The 22,886-nt window shown below is 44.1% G+C and overlaps 1 protein-coding gene across 1 annotated transcript in view; it reads right to left on the reverse strand.

Annotated features, from left to right (window-relative positions):
• Window positions 1-3,427: 3,427 nt before the first annotated feature.
• EFL1 (elongation factor like GTPase 1) overlaps window positions 3,428-22,886 on the reverse strand; it is a 74,163-nt gene continuing 54,704 nt past the window's right edge. The window contains exons 18-20 of the mRNA XM_033100158.1: window positions 18,053-19,035; window positions 9,158-9,342; window positions 3,428-3,742 (exon numbers count right to left, since the gene is read on the reverse strand). Coding sequence (XP_032956049.1) covers window positions 3,554-3,742; window positions 9,158-9,342; window positions 18,053-19,035 — 1,357 coding nt within the window. The 3' untranslated portion in view covers window positions 3,428-3,553. The remainder of the gene's footprint in view (window positions 3,743-9,157; window positions 9,343-18,052; window positions 19,036-22,886) is intronic.

Consider the following 22,886-nt stretch of genomic DNA (forward strand, 5'->3'; position numbering starts at 1 on the left):
CCGTCAGGTTAAAGGAGCTAATTTAACAAAACGTCCCTACCTTCCTCTCAGGTCCTTTGCCAATGGACTTGGTACAATCTGGCTTCCGGCCGCAGAGTCTGGTCTAGGGCAGTGCCCCGGTCCTGTCCCCTCTGCCTACAGCTTCTCTTCTTTGCCGCAGCAGGAACCCTGCAAGGGGAACCGTTCAGCTCAGGAGGTGGGGAGGGCAACTGCAGTGGTGGCCCCTCTAGACCACATCTTGATCTGTGGTCTGAGTGTCTAAACAGGAGGCCAACTCAGCCACCGTGCAGATTTCTCCCACGGCCTGGAGTCCACTGTCACCTCTTAGAAGACACTGGGCCTTCCTGTCCCTTGCGGCTGCTGCTGTGTGCTGACTGGCCGGAGCAGAGCCACTGCTCACCGGCTGCCACACAGAGGGAGGGCCCCCCACAGCTGCCTCTCCTTGAACTGCTCTGTCCCAGGCTCCTGCTCTTTGAAAGGGGAAGGGACAGCCACAGCGCCCGAGGAACCAGTGATCAGTGAGCTGCTGCGGGTTGCCTGGGTCCTGGCAGCGGAGGTAATAGCTCTGCGCTGGGATGGTTGTGTCTGGAGCATGTGGCTGTGACAGACAGGCCTTTGAAACCGGGTCCTAAAGGCTATTTGCTTCAGAGAAATCACAATAAAACCTGGGACAGCAGAATCAGAGGTGTTGGCCTTTCTGCCATGAACCTGAATCAGACAAAATCATTTCTGCCAGGCCCAAAGACGTGGCAGAGATGTGCGAAACCCCAGGCTAACAAAGGAATCCCCAACCCAAACACTCAAGCCCTGTGGGGCCAAGGTGAGCAGGGGAGGGACCTGTGGAGTGAAATATCATTGCCCAGCCTCTGGAATGTCCTGAGCAACGCCAGGAGGCCCAGAGGAAGGCGACAGTGGGTTGGAAAAATCCCATCCCCATTACTCAAGACCAAGCCTCTGGCCCTCCAGCCCTGGGGCCAGCCACGTCCAGATGGAGAGGCCTCCGCCCTTCACCTCCGTCCTCTAGGGAGCCCGCACATCCACCTGCCAGGCTTCTTGGGTGGGAGCTGCCCTACCTCTGAGTCAGCTGCATATGGCTGTGCTCGTGACCGCAGGGCACACGTGCCACAGGCTAGAGAGCTGCGACCCCTCAATCCTGGGTTCTGTGCCACCCGCAGGCGGAGCAGGACAAAAGGGAAGCCTCAGTCCGCCAGTCTGGTTACTGTGTTTAGGTCAGCATCTAGAACCTTCTGTTTTTAGAAACGGATTAAAATTCTTGGCTTTTATTAATTTGATCAATTTTTTTCTGGCTTAGAAAGTTTAAAAAGCTCTTTGCCTTAAAAAGAAAGGATTAGTTAGTTTAACTGCCTCACAATGGAACACCTAATTCCGATTTAATAATCCGTTCACCTGCAGGGCTCTGAGCCTTACTTGGTTGTTATAAGACAGCAGGAAGGGATAGTTCATATCCAGTTCCCCATTCTCAGTTCCAAGTGCACAGGTTAACCTAATGTCTGACATCAGTTCTTATCCTAAAGTTACCAGCCATAAATCTGAGCCAGTACACAGAAGGAGCTTCAGTCTTGGACAGTGATAGCATACCGCACTGAGAAGCACAGCATATAAATACCCTAAAGTCTCCCCTAACATCTATCTATCTATCTATCACCCATCCATCTTACACAGTCACGACAGGGTCATCAGAGGAGATGGGTGCTCCCCCTCAGGTGGATGGAAACTCCGACCCAGACTACAGGCCCCTGCCCGCCTCCCTCCCCCGGTCGCCTGTGCTCCGGGGCTGGCTGGGCAAAGGCACTGCGTGGTTGCTGCCTGTCCCTCCCCCTGGGCGGAAGGACAGCTAGCTGCCTCTGCCCCTCCAGGAGTGAGGGTCCTGCTTTTGTGGCTCCCTCACTGCCCCAGGCCTGTGTATCACTGACGGCAAGAAGCTACCCCAATGTAAGAACTGGAATCCTCCAACCTCCCAGCCCACCTTGGGACAGATAACTTCATGGCTCACTTCCACGGAATCCGACACACTGAGGCTGGGGGCGGGGCACGGCTCTGGCACCGAGGAAAGACAGGTTTTCTATGCTGTCACAGATGGACAGGTTTTGGTAGCTGGGGTCCCATCACAAATTACACAACAGGGTTGATTACTCACATGGCAGATTAGCTATATCCCTTGGCCTGCCTCTTCGTGGGTATTTTACTGCTCATTATTGTCTCTCCTAAACATGGAGAAGGAAGAGAAGCAATCTATCAACTTGACATGTCACTTCCCGCACTAGCACATCTGGCAGAGCCCAACAGAATTGCAGAGAGAACACCAACTCTCTGGGCTCTGCCTCTTTCTCTGAAAGTGCAGAGTCTGACAATACTTTTTATAGCACATCTGGCAGTTTGCATGATGTTATTTAAACAAAATGCTATAAATCGATGTACTGGCTTTGCCTGTTATCAAAGTTTTCAGATAAACCAATACATGGTATAACTCTGCTAAATTAATTCAGATATCATTATCTGTTAGACTTTGTTACAGACAGTGAACTCTCTAACCACATTTTCCCCAGAGTCGGGGTCAATTAGATTTGACCAGCTGTGCCAGGGCTCTGAAGATTGAAGATAAAATGTCTACAACTAGTATGAAGAATGACCTAGTTTACTGAAAAAACTCATTAAGAGCATTTCAAAAACAAGGTCTGGTCTGATAATTTTATGCGTTTTGAAAAAGAACCCTTCTTTTAAGTGGCGGTGCAAATTATTAGTGAAACATCAAAATTTACAAAATCTATTTTTGACCAAATTGCGTTTGTTCCTTATATGGGGACCTTCCTGAATGAGGCAACTTAGGATATTTTGGAAAAATATTTACAATAAAGGTGATAATCTCATCACATTAGCTAATCTCCCATGAGTAAGGCTAAGAGGAAACTGCCAAGAAAATGATAAAATTTTACTTTTTTTTAAAAAACAAAATGGTATCGGGCATAACTTCCATTAGCACTTATTTAAACATGAGAGATGCAATATATGAGTATAAAAACAGGTTAAAAGCTAGCGATTGAACATTACGTTGTTTTCCTAGGCAAAGAACCCATAAGATGGATCAGCTATATCAGTGACTTAGTTGAACTAACTAAAAGGGAGCTGGTGTCTCGAATGTTTTTGGCCAACAATGCTGACTGTTGTGATTTGATGATTAACCATGAAACCTGTTTAAGTGGAGGATGTAAGCAGAAGTGTGACACTGGTGACAGGCAGAGGCCAGTGCCCACTGAGCCGCGGGCTCTCGCGTGGCACACATCTTACTGCCAGGGCTACTCACCGCTGCTAGTAAGTCACCACTGCACACGCAGACAAAGGCTTGCCTTGTACCAAATCAATTAAAAATACGTAGGAAGCATGTTCTCTAACTCCCCCTCCTTTTCAGTACTTGTGTGGATCGGCTTTATTGAAAGTGAATGCACAGAGACGATGCAGCACAAAACAGTTTTCCAGGATCGAGCCTTGGGGGATCCTTTGTACTTTATTAGAAAGCAGAGAATCCCCAGAGTAGTTACTTATTTTTGCCGAGGGTTCGCTGCTTTTCCGCGTGCTCCACAATCTTCTCCTCCACGCACAGCCCCTTGCGCTTCCGTACCGCGTTCATGTACTTCCGGGCCTGGTTCTCACAATCAGCCTTCTCCCCAAAGTGCAAATACTCTTCCTCGGTGGTTGGCACCCAGAAGGGGTCGCTGGGAATGACCTTGGAAAAGCAAGCGACAGAATGTGCTACATGAGGCATCTGTACTTTTCATTTCCAATGCCAGTTCAGAGTCTTAGCTAAGGAATAAAGGCAACGAGCAATCAGACTTGGCGGAACGGCAATAAACAGGCATGAAGAAAACAGGAGCTGGGAACAAATGGAAGCAGACCCTACAGAACTTGCAACGGGTGTCTTCTTCTCTGCTCAGCGCCATTACATACCACTAAGGAAGAAAGAACACTGCTAATTTTGAATAATCTCAAAGCTCTCCCTTTCTGTGGGCTCTATCTGGGTTTCAGGGTCTTTTCATTCATCTGGCCTTTGTCCCCAGAAAAGCCCAACACGTGTTAAGCCCATTCTTGATTACTCTGAGCTTTGGCTCCAAAATTCAATGGAGTTCCTGGTGAGTGCGAGGGACCAAATAAATGGACCACGTAATTTGCCTGGATCAGAGGCAGATGTGGTAGCCTCCTCGCCCCTTTCTCTGCCTGTTTATTCTGATGGGGAGGAAGACACGTCCAGGGGAAGGCGTGCTAAGGACAGTTTTCCTCTGAGGCTACTCTTAAGGGGAAGGGAGAAGGGCAAAGCTTGGACAAGGGAAAGCAGCTCAGAAAGGGTGAGTCTGGAAGCCAGACTGGGTAGACAGGTTTAGGCCCTGAGACGACAAGCAGCCAAGTCAGGATGTCCCAGGTGGTGGTGAAACTGGACCCAGAACCAAGGGACTGATTTCCAGGCCAGGACAGAAGACGATGCGTATGCTGACCCTGCCCCCCCATCCTGCTATGACACGAACACCACTTGATGGTTTCCTTCAGGGACAGAAAGCTCCGCGAGCCTAACAGACACCCCTGGCCTCGCTGCTTTCTCACCGTGGTTCCCGCAAGAGTGACTGGTGAGTGTGAGGAGAAAACAAACTTGGGTAGCCTGCTCCCTTCTTCTTCCCCTTCCCACAGGAAGCACACAACCTGCTCTTTTGTCTGCCAGTCTGCTGAAGGGGTGGACTGGCCGAGGCTCTCCTAACACAAGGGGCGTCCCGAGGGCTTTCACGTAGCACCTCATGTCATGTGCAGGTCAAGCCTGAGGCCCAGGAGCTCAGCGCGCCCAACGTGACCCAGCTGGTAGGTGGTGAGCATGTGTCTGCAGAGTACGGCTCCCCTCTGGACTCTGCCTTCTGCCAGGCTCCTGCGCCCCCTTCTCCCACCCTGGGCCTCTGCTGTGGCTTTGTCCCAGGAAGACACATGTGGCTCTTTTTCTGTGAGGGTAGGCACCCTTAGTGTACGCTTGACAAATATATGTTGTGAATGAATTGCTGCCTACCGGCCTTGATTACAGAACACTCAGCTTATTATTAAAAATGGGTATTTTCTCCCCTTCTTTCTGAGCACTTGACACCTGTACAAGTATGGACAAGAGACTAAGCCTCACAGAAAAATACGACAAGGCACCGCCAGAGGAGTGGTGGCACTGCTGATGCAGAGGTGCCCACACCCTGCTGAGGGCATGTCCAGGTGCCGAGGGCAGGGAGAAGTCTGGGGGCTGCAGGTGCAGACTTGGGGCTGGAGACAAATGGTTGGTATGAGACCTTTGTGAAACAGGCTGGTGCCGCCCGACTGGCCAGATGGGATGGGCCCAGACGAGCGACTGCATAGCAAGGCCCAGTGAGGCCCTGGAGGGCACGTGGGGACCTGCGGCCCCCACTTTCCTCCCTACCATGCAGCCACAGCCAGACCCTCGCGGGAACCATGGTGAGGAGGCAGCGAGGCCAGGGGTGTCTTGTCAGGCTCACGGAGCTTGCTCTCCCTTCCAGAGGGGAAGGACAAGAAAGGGAACTGAACGTTTACCTGGGCAGCCATCCACAAAGACTGTCTACGCTGTACGAGACTAGTTTGAAGTTAGTTACTGGCACCCTCCCCTAAGCAGCTGGACGATAAGCCCACCACGGAATATAAAGAAGCTACATTTTCTTAGTAGGTGTAAGTGCCAGTGGTGAATAAATTTTCAGTCCCGTTAAAAAAGTGACAAATTTTATAGAGAAATAAATGAGGTGCTAGTTGAGAGATACCAGACTCAGACTGGCCAACTGAAGACCAGAGTCCTTGTTTCAAAAATATAAGACCCAAGAGTTTCAAATAAGATCCAATTTTGCCTGGGCCTCCAGCACATACTTCTGAAGTTTGTTTCCCAAGAATCCTGGAACTTTCCACACTCAGCTCTATGGCCCTGGGGGCTCCTCTAGGACCAGCTCCAGACCAGCCCTCCCTGCTGTCCTCTGGCCCCAGCAAAGGCTGCGGTTCCCTCACTCCTCCTCACCTGTATGGACATCTTGAAGCCTCGTGCCCCAACATGCCCCACGAACTCTCAGAACAGCGGAGATGGAGTAACCCCTGACCGAGTCCGGCTCATTTTCCATTTCCTTAGTGGAGTCTACGACCATATCACCCTGAACGCTTCTGACCTCAATTTCCTTAGTGGGACACAAGGCGCCGTGTGGCTGTGCTATGCAGAAAGACCCCTCGAGGCCACAGAGCAGAGCCTGCTATCAGTTTGGAGGAAAGGTGCATTTTTCTAACTGGCTCACCCAGAATACATCTGCCTACAGTGAGAATGTTTTTTTGCAACCCGATAGCCTGAGGGGGATACCATTTTGTAATTCGCAGGAAGGAAGGCACCCAAGTACTAGCTGTTGCCCTAGGCATTGAAAAAAAGAAAAAGAAAAAAAAACCCAAAAACCAGAAGCAAAAAGCTTTGGGAGCTCCGTTTCCATTTTTTGCCCAGTTTTCACCAAGATTATAGCCGACAGGTGGAAAACATCATGTTGAAAATAAAGTCCTCGGTGCTACTGGGATCACTTCTTCCTTACCCTGTATGAACCTGGCCCAGCCCTCAGGGAAATCGCAACGTGAACCGGTGAAGCTGAGGTTATGCTGACATACATGTAGAAAGGCACTGGTTTGGCCATATTTTTCTTTCTGGGCTGTTATTAGCTCCTTTTCTTCCTCTTTCACAGAAGGGGAAAATATAGGAAAAGAAATTATGAGACTGCTGACTTCAAAGGTTTCCTCATGGAAAATGCCTGTAATTTTATTTTCCCTATTTTTTTTGAAGCACTTTCTCTCAAAAGCTGTTGATTATAAATTATATGGTGTGGTAGAATACAAATGAAAAAAAGTGCCTTGGAGTGAGAAGCCAGATCTCAACAACTGTGTTATTTCTAAACCTAACTATGGGGGAAAAACCGAGACAGCCAAGAAATATCAGATCAACGACATTTAATTATAATGTAGTCTTCAAGACGTTCAGAGATGGGGAGGTTTTGGGAGTAAGACCGGGACAGGTGGCAAGGGGATGACAGAAGGGTGGTATGAAGTTGGAGCAAACTCTTCGTGGCTACATTTTTTTCTCTAAAGTTATTTATTAAGAGACTGATTTTTAATAACAAGCTGTAACTAAGCCTGAAACTAGTTGTTCGTTTGTTTGTTTTTTTTTAAACTAATTAGTTAAGAATAATTTTCAGCACTTTTTTTTTTAATTTTGAGAGAAAGTAGACTAAAAAACCATCGTGGTTTTCACATTAACAAAAATTGCCTACTTGGTTAAAACTTGCTGTTTTTAAACTACCGGTAATTGTTCCTAAATAACCATTTTCTCCGGTAACAGGTATTTCAGGTAGACACTTCGGTTTGGGGGTAGCTGGAAGAGGGAGTAGGCACACTTTATCTTTACAAAGAGACAGATAGTAAATATTGTAGATTGCAGGCCATATGGTCTCTGTTGAAACTACTCAACTCTGCTTGAAAGCAGTCATAGAAAATATGTAAAAGAATGGATATGGCTATAGTCCAGTAAATTTCATTTATCAAAACAGGTCATGGGGCAGAGTCTGCTGACTTCTGATGTAGTTAAGACTACATTTCCCAGCCTCCTTATCAGGTGGGACCTTGTTAAATACGGCTATAAGACTGGTTCTGGGCAATGGGATGAGGTGAGGCGACTTGTGCAATATCCAGTCTGTGCCCTTACAGGGAGGGTGTATGCCCTCCTCTCCCCATTCCCTGTTCTGATTGGCTGGAATGCAGATGTAATGGTGGGAGGTGGACTGGCCACGTGGAAACCAAGTGCTGGGAAAGGCAGCCAGGAGGAGCCTGGGCCCCCACCACAGTGAGCCCCAGACCCAATGAGTCTTCTGCCTTCCCTGAGCCACTGTATTTTGAGATCCCTTTGATAGAGCAGCCTTACCTAACCAACATACTTGCAATTAGGAAATAATAACTTTATAGATTTTTTTAAAAATGTGCTTTATAAGATCACTTTCAAGGATAAGACTGACTGTAAAATGATGAGGTATTTTAAACATATTATCAATTCAAGTATATAATTCTCCCAATAATTATGCCATTACCATTCCTGCTATTTCTTACTGGTTTGTGTTCTTACATAAAAGTTGAGTACCAAAAACCTAAACCAAAAAGCTGAAAGTTTGAATAAGCGGGAAATTACTACCCATAAGCTTGGGGATTAATGAATAAGTTAAATATTCTGGAGCTACCGTATTCCATGCAATGAAATACCGAAATATCTATTCAGATATATGCCAATGAAACCATCAAAACATCATCTAGTGTCTAGACAAAGATACAAAATACAAGAAAAATTACATAGTAAATCACTGTTAAAATGTAGTTTGTGCTAACAAAAAACTGTAACCTAAATTGGAACATTAACTTTGATTCTATCAAGCATTAAGAATACGACTCTTGCTTTTTAAGAAGCAGACACAACTGTTTTGAACTAGTAATTTCATTCGTATCATTTCAGATGCTATGAAATTGCCCAATTAAAATGAAACCTCCCGTCCAAAGTCAAATTTTCTGAAGTGTCACCTTTCTTTACTTTGCTGATTCGCTTGACTATAAAATTCATTTTAAAAAGAAAGTTCTCTCTAAATTATTCCCACTGCTTTCCAGTATCTAAATGTAAACAGTTCATTTGAAGTGTTTTAGAGAAAGGGACCCATCTGGCTAAAGACAGTGAGAGAAAGGGGAAGAGCTGAGCACTGAACCTCAGCTGAGTTTTGCTAAATGGAGTTGAAGGAAAGACTTGTGTGAAAGCTAGCGCACGGCCACACAGCTGAGAGCAAACCAGAATGCAGGGGGACAGAGAACAAGAAAACCCCCACAAACCAGTGAGGGCCTGAGGCTAGATATCCACAGGCCTTATCGCAGGGGCGAAACCAACTCAAGGAGCTTGTACAGACTGTGCAATAAGTGGCAGAACTAGTATTTGGAACTAGGGCTCCCTCACTCACCGCTTTCCCCCGTCCACCTGACTGAGCGCACGGGGAGCTGTGCGTCCTTCCTGTGTCACCCACAGGAAGTCCATGGATGAGCAGGCAGGAGTGGGGATCTGGGTTTTTACCTCCCAATGGCTGAACAGCAGCTGCGGGCTGGCCAGGCCGCTGGTCCTCTTCCTGATTTCGTCGGCAAAGCCGAAGCTCTCGGCGACGGGCAGCACAGCCTTGATGATAAACATGTCCGTCCCTTCCTTCATTTCCTCCTGCAGCACTCGGCCTTCTCTCTTGGACAAGACAGCATAGACCCGGCCTGCAAAGCCACAAACCGATTACCTGTCTGGGGCCATACAAAGTCACCTTACTCATATAACCCTGTAACAGTCCACTAGTGAGTAACTCTGGCCCCAGTAGTTTTGGTTTACAATAGAATAGACATTTTTTAAGTGTTTTTAAAATAAAAGTAAAGCATGAAATTATAGACAAATTAGAAGCGAAAGAAACAAAAAGTGAAATCACCCCAAATTGCATCACCCAAAGACAATCCCCTCAACACAGCATGAAAGAAGCAGGAGACTTTTAAAGGACATTTCCATACAATGTCACCTATGAGCTGTGTTTGGGTATGAAATCCAATGAGGTGTGACTGGGCTTTGTAAATATTAAGAGCTTAAAAATTCTGAGACATTATTAAAGCAAACAGCACAATGACACTTTTATACTAAAAATTAAACCCATACATATATAAATGCTTGCTCATATATATTTTTTAAACTATCAATATTTAAGTGGCACAAGTGTTAAGAGTTTTATTCCCTGAAAACTGATGGTCTTTGGAACTAATGTCTGGTAACAATTTCTACCACCACATCACTAGAATTCTAGCAAATTCTCTAGGGTAACACTTTTGTTTCGGGCCCAATTCTGCCTGCCACTGAGGAGGCAGACGCCGTCCCCTCTGACTGGCTCCTGTATGAGTGCTTGTTCTGGGCGCTCCGAGTACCCTTTCCACTGGTGAGCAGAACACACTCTGCAAAGCACATAGAGAGACACTGAAAATAGCCCGTGGTGTGGAGCTTCCGACAGCTAGCACACTCTCACAAAAGCCTCCTCTTTCAGATAACACGTAGAAAAAAATAACGAATTACAAAAGTGATCTATGAATAGTGTCATTGAAAACGCACGGCAGTGCAGTAAAGCAGAGTGGAAGTGTCCTCAGACCACAAGGAGACCTGGCTGTCCCCTCTTAGGTAACACAGTGATGTGCCGTCTGCCACTCACCTGGGCGTTCGGGACACAGAGCACGCATGCCTGACTCCTTGACTTTTCTCCCTGACTCAGATTTCCCCCTGGTGGTCGTTATCAGGAAGATAAAGGAAAGGGAGGGCAGGAAACCCCTGGTGTCGCAAGAAAAAAAAAACACAAAACCCTTAACAACTCAGATGGGCCTTCTTCAACTCTAGGTGTAGCTTAAAAACAAAGAAACCAGAAATCCCACCCGTGATGAAATGCTACACTTTTCCTCTTCTCAGCTCCCCTGGCCAGCCACATCGTCCTCCCAGGACCCACCCCACACGGGCAGTTTCTCGCTTCCTCGCCTGGTGCTCTGTGTTCTACACTCAGGCTCCACAAGTTGCCCTCAGCTCTATTAAAACGGCTTCCTTGAAATTTCACAACCATTTTCATGTTCTTGACCTAGATGCCTTTTTCTTGATTCTCAGGCTCTGTGATTTCTCTGTGGTTTCTAAAACTACTGACCCAAACTCCTGACAGCTGTCTCCAACCTCAGTGACGTTCCTTAGACCCCCGGCCGTCATTCTATCCTTTAGTTCTCAAAGGCGTAACTTCTACCTGCAAGTATTCTGGAGGCCCCATACTCCTCTGAACAAACTCTTCCCGCAGAGAGCAGATTAATTTATCAATTGTGTGGTCAAGTATTAACTTTATGCCTGGGACTCCTGGGACTGTTTCTCAGCCAGCCTTCTCACTTGACCTCCAATCCCATATTTACAATGAAGGCGGGGAGGGCCTCTCATCTGTGGAGCCCGACTTCCTCTTAAATTCAACAGGTCTAAGATAGGACACATTCCCTATAGCCAAGGCAAGTCCACTCCCCCAACTCTAAACAGTCATTTCCCGTCACTCAACTAGAAATCTCCGAGTTACGGCATCACAGAACAGTGGGTTAGAAGGGAACCGTGGTCAACGAGTGCTACCACGGCAGTCATTTGAAGTCTGCTTGCACCCTTGTAAAGCTCACTTCCTCCAGGGCAGCCCATTTCATTTTTGGACAGCCCTCGACGGCAGACAATTCTTGAGCCTCCAATATGTTCCCCTGAAGTTTCTAAGCATCAGTCCCCGTGTTTATCATGTGGGACAGGCTTAGCCCCTCTCGCGTGGATCAGCCTTTAAACTACTCGAAGACAGATATCCAGTCATATCCCTTCCAGTCTTTCTGTGACATGACCTTTCTTTCCTGTTCCATCCTGACCACTTTCCTATTTGAACTACTATGATTTATTTACATCCCTCTTGGGATGTGGTACCCAGAACTGAAATTAATACTTTAGGTAGCCTGCAAAGCCTAAGAAATGCAGAACAATTATCATCCTTACTTGCGATCCCTTTAGGCTATGTATCATTTGCCTGAGATTTGTATGAGGGAAAAAAAAACCTGTAATAGCTAACATGTGTGAACTAGTAATCTATATTTACTCTGCTACCTCCTTCTAAGGAAAGTTTTAAGGAGGTTTAAAGTAAATACAAAACAACAGGGTGGGGAGGGAGAAAGAATGACTCTATGGGGGAAAACGGACCATGAAGAGATGGGACAGAGGCCAGTAGCTCCCTCCCTGCCTTCATGGGTCATGCCAGCAGCTTGGATCAATAATTCTAGTGGAACCTGGATGTAACTAATCATGTAATTTTGAGCCCCTCAACTGTAAGTCCACTAACACTAAATCCTAAAACTGCAGCATTGCAAAGGAACTATAATAAAACCTTCCAAATACACGTGGCTCTCACAAAAGGTACGTCCAATGCCTGGACATATTCAGTGACCCTCTAAGCGGCCCCTGTTGTCCCTGAGACATGAATGTAGCCGTATCAACGAGGACATCTGACCATGTGGCCTCTGCCTGCGAATACACCGCTCCCCCTCCGCTGGGCACCTGTCCCACATCATACATGTCATCTGTTTGCTTGCTTACCCCAAGAAAGATCACTGCGTGCCCTGCTGCATGCAAAGCACCAGGCACGAGGCATCCGCCAGAAAAAGAAAGGCAACAAAATGTTGAATCGATTAAAACAATTTTGATCAGGGTTGTACTTTTAAAGCCTACACTATCAGCGTCTCAGCCTGTCCTCGCGGCCCTTGCAGACCTGGCAGTAACCCACCACTTCGGCTCCTGTGACTGCCAGACCCGAAAGTACCCAGACCAGGGACTCTGTGCACGAAGCCCAGGGAAGCCTCTCACTGCCCACAGGACACACTGGCGGCGTTGCTACTCCGAGCTCCCAGGTTTCTACCACCTCGAATGCGCTCAGCCCAACTCTACAGTCCAATCCTTTTCAGCATTTTAAGCCCATTCAGAAACTTGCTGCACAAAGTCTTCTGTGATGTCCCCAGATTACAATAATCTCGTTACTATCTGGGCTTCATTCAAACTGATGTGTTGTTTTACGGCATTACAGATTCTTGTATATATGTATATACCTTCTTCTTCCATTATAGGCAGTAAGATTGGCCTGTAGAGTCTACAATCTTTAGAGTTAGAAGTTTGGCAATTAAAGGTATGTTTTTCCCCCAGAATTTTGGAAAGGAAACACCTGTTCACAGTAGTGTTTTCTTTAATAGTAAACAAACAGGAAACAATGTGTATTTCCCATTTGGAGATGACGGGAAGTAAATTATAGCCAAGGATATTATGCAGAGATTAAAATGAACATTATGAATACTAAGCAGCCAAATGGAAGCATGCTTATACAATAAATAATAAATGTAAAAAGCAAAACATTAAACTACTTCTACCATAAGGTGATAGCTATGCAAACTGTACTATGGACAAAGATTGTAAACGAAACTGGAAGATACGTCAATGTCCAAAAAGGGAGCTTTTTCTTTCATCTTGTGGTTTCTGTTAGTGTTGGTAACAGTTCAGTGTAACTTCGATTAAACACACACACAAAAAGAACTGGTGGGCACTTCTTACAAACCAAGTCAGACTAACCTCTCTTCTCTTTGTCACAGAGCAACCAGACTGCTGCATCAAGCAGATGTGGCTGACAGGATGCAGATGGGCTTCAACCACGTGTGAGATCAAGTCCATGGCGGACACCACGGGGCATGTGGGCTGGCGGCTATTATATAGGTGAATTCGGCTAAAAGTTCACAGGAAATGGATGGCAACAAGAGGCCATCAACCTGGAAGTGTCAGTGCTGTGCTCACAGCTCCCTGGCCTCACCACGATGACTGGCCACTTAAAGATTTAGAAGGCATGATATCAAATCCACAGTTGACATGAAGCTGGTCAGGTAACACATACTCTGACAGAATCAGGATAACTAGGCGAAGACTCGAATTTAACAAGACACAAGTTAGCGCGGGGTAAGTACAAGGTTTCACAGCGGGTTCCACCAGCCAAGTGGCCGGGACTAGAGAGGGACCACTAAGCAGCAGTTCCTGTAAAACCAACAAGGAATGAGTTGACTCTGAGCTCAACAGGAAGCTTCAGTGTTATAGTACAGAGAAAGCCGATTTAATAGTCAGTTGCTGAATTCAAAATTACTCCATCCATCAAAGCCCATTTCAAGGTACTAGTCCTTTCAAAAAGATGTTTTGAATTTTGCCAATTATAATTTCTCATAAAATTTCACTGGAAAGCCATATTTATTCGCTAAAATCAGTGTATTTCACTTTCTAATTGTTTTAAATAATTAAGCTTTATCATTTTTAACTCATCTCTCAAAGCAAGAATCACCGCTTAATACAGTGCTGGCATACACAGTTCGAAAAATTTTTCGTTGAATTGAATTATAAAATGCTGGTGAAATGTAAAAAGAATCCCAACTGTAGAATATGAAAAGGTTTTTAAAAGTAAAGAGTGCTACTTATTCAGAATGTTTTTGCTATTCTGTTCTCACAGAGTAAGCATTTATCCCTGTATGTAAAAACAGACAGAAGAACTACAGTAATCATAGCTGTGATTAAACCTCTACAACTGTCTAACAGAAAAAGTTGCATTTTATACGTGAAGTTATTGCCAGAGATAAAAACAATGAAGAGCAAGAATGAAAGAAGTTAGCAAGTTAGAGGAAGAAATACGAGAGACAATTTACTAGTCACATGACAATCAAAAACACATACCAATTCAAGCTCATCAAAGGCAATTTTCATGGGCAAAAAAATGATAAACCGTGTCTTTAGGAAAGTAGATTTTATAAGTAAAGAAAGTCATTTGAAGAGAGATTCAAACCAATTCAGGATAAAAAAAAAAATCCAGACCAAATGTGAACGTAACTTCTTTGTAAGGCAGCGAGTGTCATAGCCAGGCGGCGTCTGAGAAATGTATTAAAAGGCCGATCAGCAGTGATGGCTCAGACTGTGTACTAAGCAATCCACAAACACACAGGTGCCACTTCACAGGGGCCAGTGAGGCCTGGCGCAGTGGGACCTGTACCTGGACAAGGCAAGGCAATCGCATACCTTGCTCCTAAGAGAGAAGAGGGCAAAGAACCCTGAGAGTTACGATATACACCTCTTCCTGGAAAGTGCCAGAACTGAGTCTGACGGCCAGATGAAGAGGGTCAGGATGAAGATAAAAGGGTAGGATGACAAGTGATACTTTGTGGTGTCAACCTAGGGCTGCCTGGTCACACACTGGGTCCTGGTGGTTTCCTAATAGAAATGAGAAAATGGGCAGAGGGTTGATTCAACAGTCTGCTGGGAATTGCAGTCTGATAAATGACAATAGCTGATCCTAGCCACATGTGTTGTGCCAAAAACCATCTTTTCAGAAAGCTAAGGACAAAGGTCACTCCACATGGATAGTATAGAAGAGATAGCAATTTGGGGAGGAAATATGTGTTCCCATTTTCCTGGGAATGCAAGGGAGGAAAAGGATAGGCACACACTCCACTGACATGAGACTTCAAGGAGGGTCATTTCAAATGGATAAAGAAAAAGAAACAAAATAGCTTTTCGGATAACTAACCCTAAGATAAAATTCCTTTTGGGAGGAACAAGAGGCTGAAATATCGATCCCGAATGACCCTAATGAGAGAAAAAAGAGGAGAGATGCTCCCCCACCCAAAATATGACAGTAGCTCCAAAATGTTATAGATCGGTTGGGCCCCGGAAGGCATTCTGTTGCATCTTCTAATCCTATTTTAAGAGGACAGGCACAGTAGCTAGGAAGGGACAGCAACTAAGGATGGATCAACAGCATGTCTAGAATGTTAAAACCCAGAACAAGCTGAACCTACCAAATTGACACAGCTGAAGACAGCAAGAAGGGGCTTTTCCATCACTTTCAAAATAAAGATGAGGCAGGCCTACAGCTTGCAGAAGCCAGCGTGATGTTAACAGAAGAAAGCAGGGTTGGTTCTCAACACCTATGTTACCTCCACTCTCCACAGTAAGGAGGACTGTGAACCTACTATAGCGAGGGGACCACACAACAGAGCAGTGAAGGTCAAGGTCAAGGTGATAAGCAATCACCTGGCCTTTTTAACAGGAGCTCACGTCTCCAGGACCAAAAGTATACCTCCCAGTCCTAAAGAGATGGTCCCTTTGGAGAAACTGTGGAGAGCAGGGTAGCTGTCAAATTACAGGTAAAAAATAAATGTTTTAAGAATAAAAACACTGGATTCCATAAGCTACAGACCAGAAAGTCATATGCTAATTTCCTGCAGAATTTTGAGAAAACATTATAAAGATTTGTATGTATTTATACAAGCGTAAGATAAATCTTTGGAGATGACATGGATTTTCTAAGACAAAATCATATCAACCTATATTTATTTCTTCTTCTAATATCGTTGGTAAGTTGATCATCAGGGGAGTATTATATATAAAAAGGACCTTAACTTCATTAAAACATTCAAGTCACTGCTTACTGAGCTTCTGTAAGAAAAGGACACATGAAAAAAATGAAAAATGGAATTACTGTGTGAATATTATGGTGTTGGGACTTCTATTTCTTGGTATTTAAAAAAAAAAAAAATCATTCACTATTGTTCTCATGGGCTACAACATTTTAATCACCGAAATTTGGATTTGGCTTTTTGGGGAACAAAATGGGAATGTGTAACATGAAAAAAAAAAAAGGAGAAAGAAAAAGAAATGAGGTTGATCCTGACTTCTTTGGAGTTAATGACAAGATGCAATTGCTAAATTGCATTAAAAGAAGAACATTGTATGACATGGGGGAGGTGTGTCTGTTCTGTATGGTCGATGATATCCGAAGTCCTGTGTGTAAATATGGGTGCTCTACCTAAGAGGGTGGCTGACCAAATAAATAAAGCATGTCCAAAGGACAGCAACTAGATAGTGAAGAGTACCAAGAAATCGTATCATGAAAAACAGCGGAAGGATCTGCAGAGTTTTCTCCTGGATGTAAACCTAGGAAAGCAATGCTCTCCTCAAGTACATAAGGGAGATGCAGGTAAGAGGAACGAGAGGCGGCGCGTGTGGCTGGGAACTAGCAGGAAACACACTTCGGCTCAAGAGAGAAAGGATGCTGTGTAGTCATGGCATGAACCGGCCGATGAGCTGCCCCTCAGCAGAAGTGTTCAAATGCAGGCAGTATAGGCTTCTGCCAGGCAGGAGAGCCTGGAGGAGAGCTCTGAGGTCTTCTGCAAGGACCTGAAGGAATCAAGATTCCTCGGTCCTAACACTACCCGTGATGAAGAGTAACCTCTGGGAATGGTCTAGACTGGCGTCCACAGACGGACGATAGCAGATACGTAGAGAAGCGCTGCACGCTACGTGGTGTTTGCACCTCTGCCTTGAGGCGGTGCCAGAGTAACCACATCTGTGTAACTTGGCCCAACCCAGCTGGCCTTGAAACGCCGCTATGGACGCTCAGTTCGTCTCACAGGAACCGTGCTGGGAGACAAGCCTAAATTTCTTTTGGAAGAAAAGTCCCCAACAATTTAGGTTTCCGCTTTTAGGAATTAACCAGCAAACGAACCTTACTAAAGAGAATAGCCACCAAGTGACTCAAAGGACCCAAGCGCTAGAGAAAACCTACTGACTTGGCCCACTCTCTCTCTCGTCCAGTGCTCACCTCCACTCTCTACCCTCCTCACCACCGAATCAGTCCAGGACCCCAAGCGAGTAAGACAACTATTGTGTGCCAGACACTGTCCTTGTGTCCTCATCTTAATCTTCACAACCTCCCATGAGTTATCACCTTCGCTCTGACAGGTGAAGAAAACTAGTCTCAGTGAAGTCATGTCTGTCAAAAGGCAAAATAGCTACTAAGTGCCAGGGCTCCATGCCTCCTGAGATCCTAACGGATCTTCTCCCAAAGTGAGAACAATCAGGAGAATCTGATGTAATGATCAGCACTGACTAAAGCTCCAAATAATTTTCTTCTTCAGAAGGGACCCAGAATTCCCGAAGCCCTTTTGTGTTAGGACTCCCAGAATGTCACCTGCCTCTTTCGTCATTTTTAGAATGACCCTGGTTACCCAGACCAACACGGTTATTCACTTGAGGAACAGCTGCCGCACAGATCTGGATAGTAACATACCTGGGCAGTTTAAGCCTCTTTACCAGACCTTTCATTACAGAAAAGAGTCTATTTGCTGCAAAAGATCTTTAGTTGTCAAGTCCCCCCACCCCTCAAGATTTTAACATTTAAGGCCTCTTGGGCTTTCAAAAATCTTAGTTCCTTAGTAACTGAGATGTTAATGTGGCTTCTGCAAAAGAAGTACCACATGAGTTGAACTTTTCTGACCTAGGACTCGTCCCTGCTATGCCGGGCATCTCTTGCTGCCTTCATCTCTCTGTCCTTACCGAGCACATCACTGGTGGCCATGATGTCGCACGTGTACATGGCGGCCATCAGACGCTGAGGCTTTACTTGCAGAGCATAGCGACACGCTTCCTTCATGGTGGCGATCAGCTGTCCCGAGAAGGGCCCGTAGCAGTCAGTGAGCGAAGACTCTGCTTTCGGCGAAACCCTCTTCGCAAACGGCTCGGCATGGCCACTGGGGAGCTCGTGGTTTCCAGGCCCCCCAGAACAGGTTTCACCATCCCCCAATCCGTCTTTCACCAGATCACTTTGTTCTGCATTCTGTTTATCACTTGCTCCCTGTTCCTCAAACTTATTTAGGTGCAGTTTTTCCAGAACAAAACAGACACCCATGAGCGGCTCCTCACACATGGGGCCGGAGAGAGTTGCCAGCTGAAAGCCACTCACAATGCTGTTGCCCACATCTCGGTATCTGCTGGTGTCTTTGGAAGCTTTGCCAGCTGAGACTGTCCACACAGAGTTCTGAAAATCTTCGGTTTTATTTACTAATATGTTGGGCCCACATTTTCTTGGGCCAAACGACCAGATTTGGTCAACAGTATTCCTCCATTTTCTCCCTGTTAGGTGTTGCTCTAGTTTTCCTTTGAATTCCCCGATTTTCTCCTGGGCCTTCTGGTGAATCATATGAGTGTTTTTGCCCTCATTCAAAGATGATGTCAGCTGCTCCATAGAACGAATCAAATCACTATTTTCTTCCAGAATCCGAGTGACTTCGTCTGGAAGGGGCACGGCCCGCACACTCAGTGTGGCCAATTTGTTGGGAGTTGTCATAGTTACCAGCCCATCGGAGTCAACCTGGATTCCCTCAGGGATTCTGCTTTGATCTTCTTTCATTTGGTGTATGACTGCAACTTTCTGTTGTCTGCCTATTTCTTCATTGACCATGTCCACTTTGGGGGGTTTTGTGATTGTTTCTCTGAATGGAATAATGGGTTCAGATACACTGATTTGAATCTTTGCAAACCTACAGAAAAATGCAAAAGAAATAACGGGTTATAATCAAAATGGCATCAAAACTCCCATGTAGAAATATTACACAAGGGAGATTCTGCAAAAACATGGAAACAAAAATTATTTTACTACGAAAGATCAGTAATTTACATTGTATCAGAAGTCAAAACCCACTTTCATTTCAGGTTGAAAAGACAACCTCTAATGGGAACATACTTCAGAGAGTTCTTCGCATGCAGCAGAATTTCATTGCTTTGTTCTCAAAATAAATGAACCATCTATTCAGATAAGAACATTTTGAATGGAAAATAAATGTTTTAAACAGATTTGACACATGAGTTATTTAAAATAATATTTGTCAATTTAAATGTCTGGAGAAGAAAAGCACAAAGATTCTAACTCTAAACAGACAAAGAAGTTCAGGACATCCAGTCAAATCCTGACAACGTATTTGGCTTTGACAATGAGGCTCATAACCAGGCGAGTGTGACCCAGGAGTCTGTCTAGAGCCGTTTCTGTAGTGACGGAATGTCCTGCATCTGCACTGGGGTTGCTGAGCACTTGAAATGTGGCCAGTACAACTGCGGAAAACAATTTTTAATTTTATGTAATTTTAATTAAATAGTCACACGTACCTTCGGAGCATTGGAAATGTGGCTAGTGTGGCTGACAAACTGAATTTTTTATTTTATTTAACTTCAACTAATTTGATTTTAAGTCACCACATGTGGCTAGTGGCCACTGTACTGGACAGTGTTAGGACTCCCAGAATGTCACCTGCCTCTATATGAGGTTTACAGGTCTTAAACCTCAGTCTGGCACCAAGTTCAGAAAGCCCCCTTTTCACATGCTATCAAGTTTAGTGTCATGCTGCATTTTCTTCTAAACGACTCAGAAGTTCACAGAGGGCAGATTCTGGACACGGGCATGGATCAGTTCTGACGACAATGAAACCATGCTCTTTCTTGTTCTCTTAGTTTCTGTCTACCTCATTCTCAGGTAATACCATCACTTTTGTCTGACCTCTGTGTGCCATTGGCAATGTGGATGTTATGTACGTGTACATGTGTGTGTTTGTGTATGTGTGTGTACACACGTATATATTATATAAGATTTTTGGATCTTGAAACAATACTTTTCCCTGGGAAATGCTATTTAATAAGGGACCTAAATACTGAAATTAAAAGTTTTTGAAATGCTTTCATATGATTCTAGATTTGTTTCTGCATTCTATATTTTGTGGGTGTGGGGTAGGTATTTGGTTGTCTTATTTTATACTTTCTGATAAATATGAAACTCGGTAAATGAATGATTTTCTAAAAATAATGTTACCTAAACTGATATTAGAATACAGACCTGAGTAGACCATGTGGGAGAAAAAAAACTAAAATGTCGTGAAAAAAATTATTTCCAAGGAAGGTTTTGGTTTTGCCAGTGAGTTTATTCACTTTCAATGATTAGCTTATTTCAAATGCTACATATAGTTGTAGAATATACAAGATGGATGTCTATCTGATGTATTAATTAAATCTTTGCTACCCAAACCTGCCAAGGACAGCATACAGAGGCAAAACTGTAATTCACACTTACCTAACAAATCAGATATAAAATATAAGATAAAATAACAATAAAAAGGGATCTATGTGTCTGTTCTATTTATTATGTAAGACACTGTGCTAAGTATTTTACATGTATTATTTTTTCTGCAGTTGCATTATTATCCTCATTTTATAGGAGAGAAAATCAGGTAAGAAAGATTTAAGTAACTTCTCCAAACTCATGTAGCTAGTAAGTGGAAAAGCTAGGATTCAAATCTAGGTCTGAACTAAGAATCCATATCTTCCTGTTGTGATATACTGAAAAATCAAATTGAACAGCATATTAAAAGAACAATTCCCAACACTAAGTAGTTTTTATCACAGGTTATAAAAACTGACTTGTATCAGGAGCTCTGTTAAAATAATATATCACATTAGAAATGTCAAATAACCTATGTAACCATCTTTAAAAATGCTAAATTGGCATTTAGTAAAATTTAATATCTGTCCTGATTTTAAAACAACAAAAGCCCTTAGAAATCTTAGCAACACGAGAATATTTTTTAAATTATCACTAGAGAAAATATGTTCGTATACTTAGAACTAAGAAAATCAACTGCACAGCTACTGAATCTATGAGAGTGAATGCATCTCCATCCTCTTTTCCTCGTAAGGTCAAAAGGCCTGCGTGAGTCATTTCAGTCCTTCAAATTTCTAAGTGCCCAAAAGGTCTCCTACAGCAATCACTTATGAAATTAATTAAAACCACTCCATGGCACAGAAGTGGAAGTATCTACATGGTAGTCACACCTGCAAAATGCTGTGGGGCCAAAGGTTCTTTAGATCCTGGTAACACAGAGCCTGTCATCACTTCAAAAGAAGTGCAGTCGGCTCACACTACACTGGGTTTCCTGTGCCCTCCTGCCATACAGGACCATTACTGCCTTGAGATCTGCAGGCTGCGAACTCTGACAGTTTCTCTGGCCTGGAGGCGGCAAGTAGTCTCCTTGTCTCCCACTCCTGCACCTAACGCATTCCTGAGAGTGTGTGTGTGAAAGCGGGAAAAGACGTATATGTATTAGAAGGCAGGTCCTATCCTCTGAGAGCTGAAAAAATTATTTATACATGTTCTTCAGGTAATTGTAAAATTTAAGTCATACAGAACAGGGCCAAAACAAAGATGTACTGACTTACAATTTGTCACAAAGTGAACACCCATGAAGTACCACTCATGCCAAGAAACAGAACATACCAGCCCTTGGACGGACCCATCATGCCTTCTCCCAGTCCCACAGAAGTAACCACTATCCTGCCTTTTACTTTAACCTCAAATTGCCCACCTACACATGTAACCCCTATACTCTACAGTTTGCTTTGGCCTGCTTTTTGACTGTATGTAAATCGAATCCAACAAGTTGGCTCCTTTACTCATACATTAGGTTGTGAGATTCACCCATGTTTGCACAACTAGCTGGTTTGCTGAGATTTTTCTCTAGAATTCTGTGGCATGAATGTACTAATTTATTTGTTTATCAATTTTATTGTGTTGTTTCCAGTTCTGGGCTGTTAAAATTTTTGCTGCTCTGAATGAATATTCTTGATGCACATTTGTCCGGCTTTGTGTTACATAATAGAGCAAAAATAGGAGCAGATTTGTCGAGCCCCTAGTAGGTAATTTCAGACTATATTCCACATCCCACTAGTTGTGTAGGTGAATTCCTACTGCTCCACACCTTTGCTGACATCTGATATATTCACTTTTAAAAATCTCCACCACTCTGGTGGGTATGTAGCTGGATCTCACTTTGGTTTTAACTTGCATTTCATTAATTACTAAGAAGTTGATATCTTTCCATGTTTACTGATCTTTAGACGTCTCCTATGTGAAGCACCTGTTCAAATCTCTGTCCTATTTTCTAGTGGATTGGTGCCTTTCTCATCCACTTATAGTATAAACCTTTTTGTATGTCTTTCAGTTTTGGCATAGAGAGCCTATAAACATGAATACATTTTTATTCCTAGGTATTTGATATTTTTGTTTTTACTGGAAATGGTAACCTTAAAGTAATTTTCATTTTCTGTTTATTAATGGTGCACAGAGATGCAACAGAGTTTTACATATTAATCTTGAACATAGCAACCTTGATAAATTTACTTACAAATCCTAATAGTTTCTATAGATTCTTTTGCATTAGTACACAATATCATCTACAAATGATGAGTTTAGTTTTTCCTCTCCAATCATCGTATCTTTCGTTTTTTATTCTTTATAATGCTGCCGAAGACCTACAGTAGAATGTCAAATAGAACTCAAAATAGTGGGTAC

This window comes from Rhinolophus ferrumequinum, chromosome 28 (assembly GCF_004115265.2).
Source record: "Rhinolophus ferrumequinum isolate MPI-CBG mRhiFer1 chromosome 28, mRhiFer1_v1.p, whole genome shotgun sequence".
In the NCBI taxonomy this organism is placed as follows: Eukaryota; Metazoa; Chordata; class Mammalia; order Chiroptera; family Rhinolophidae; genus Rhinolophus; species Rhinolophus ferrumequinum.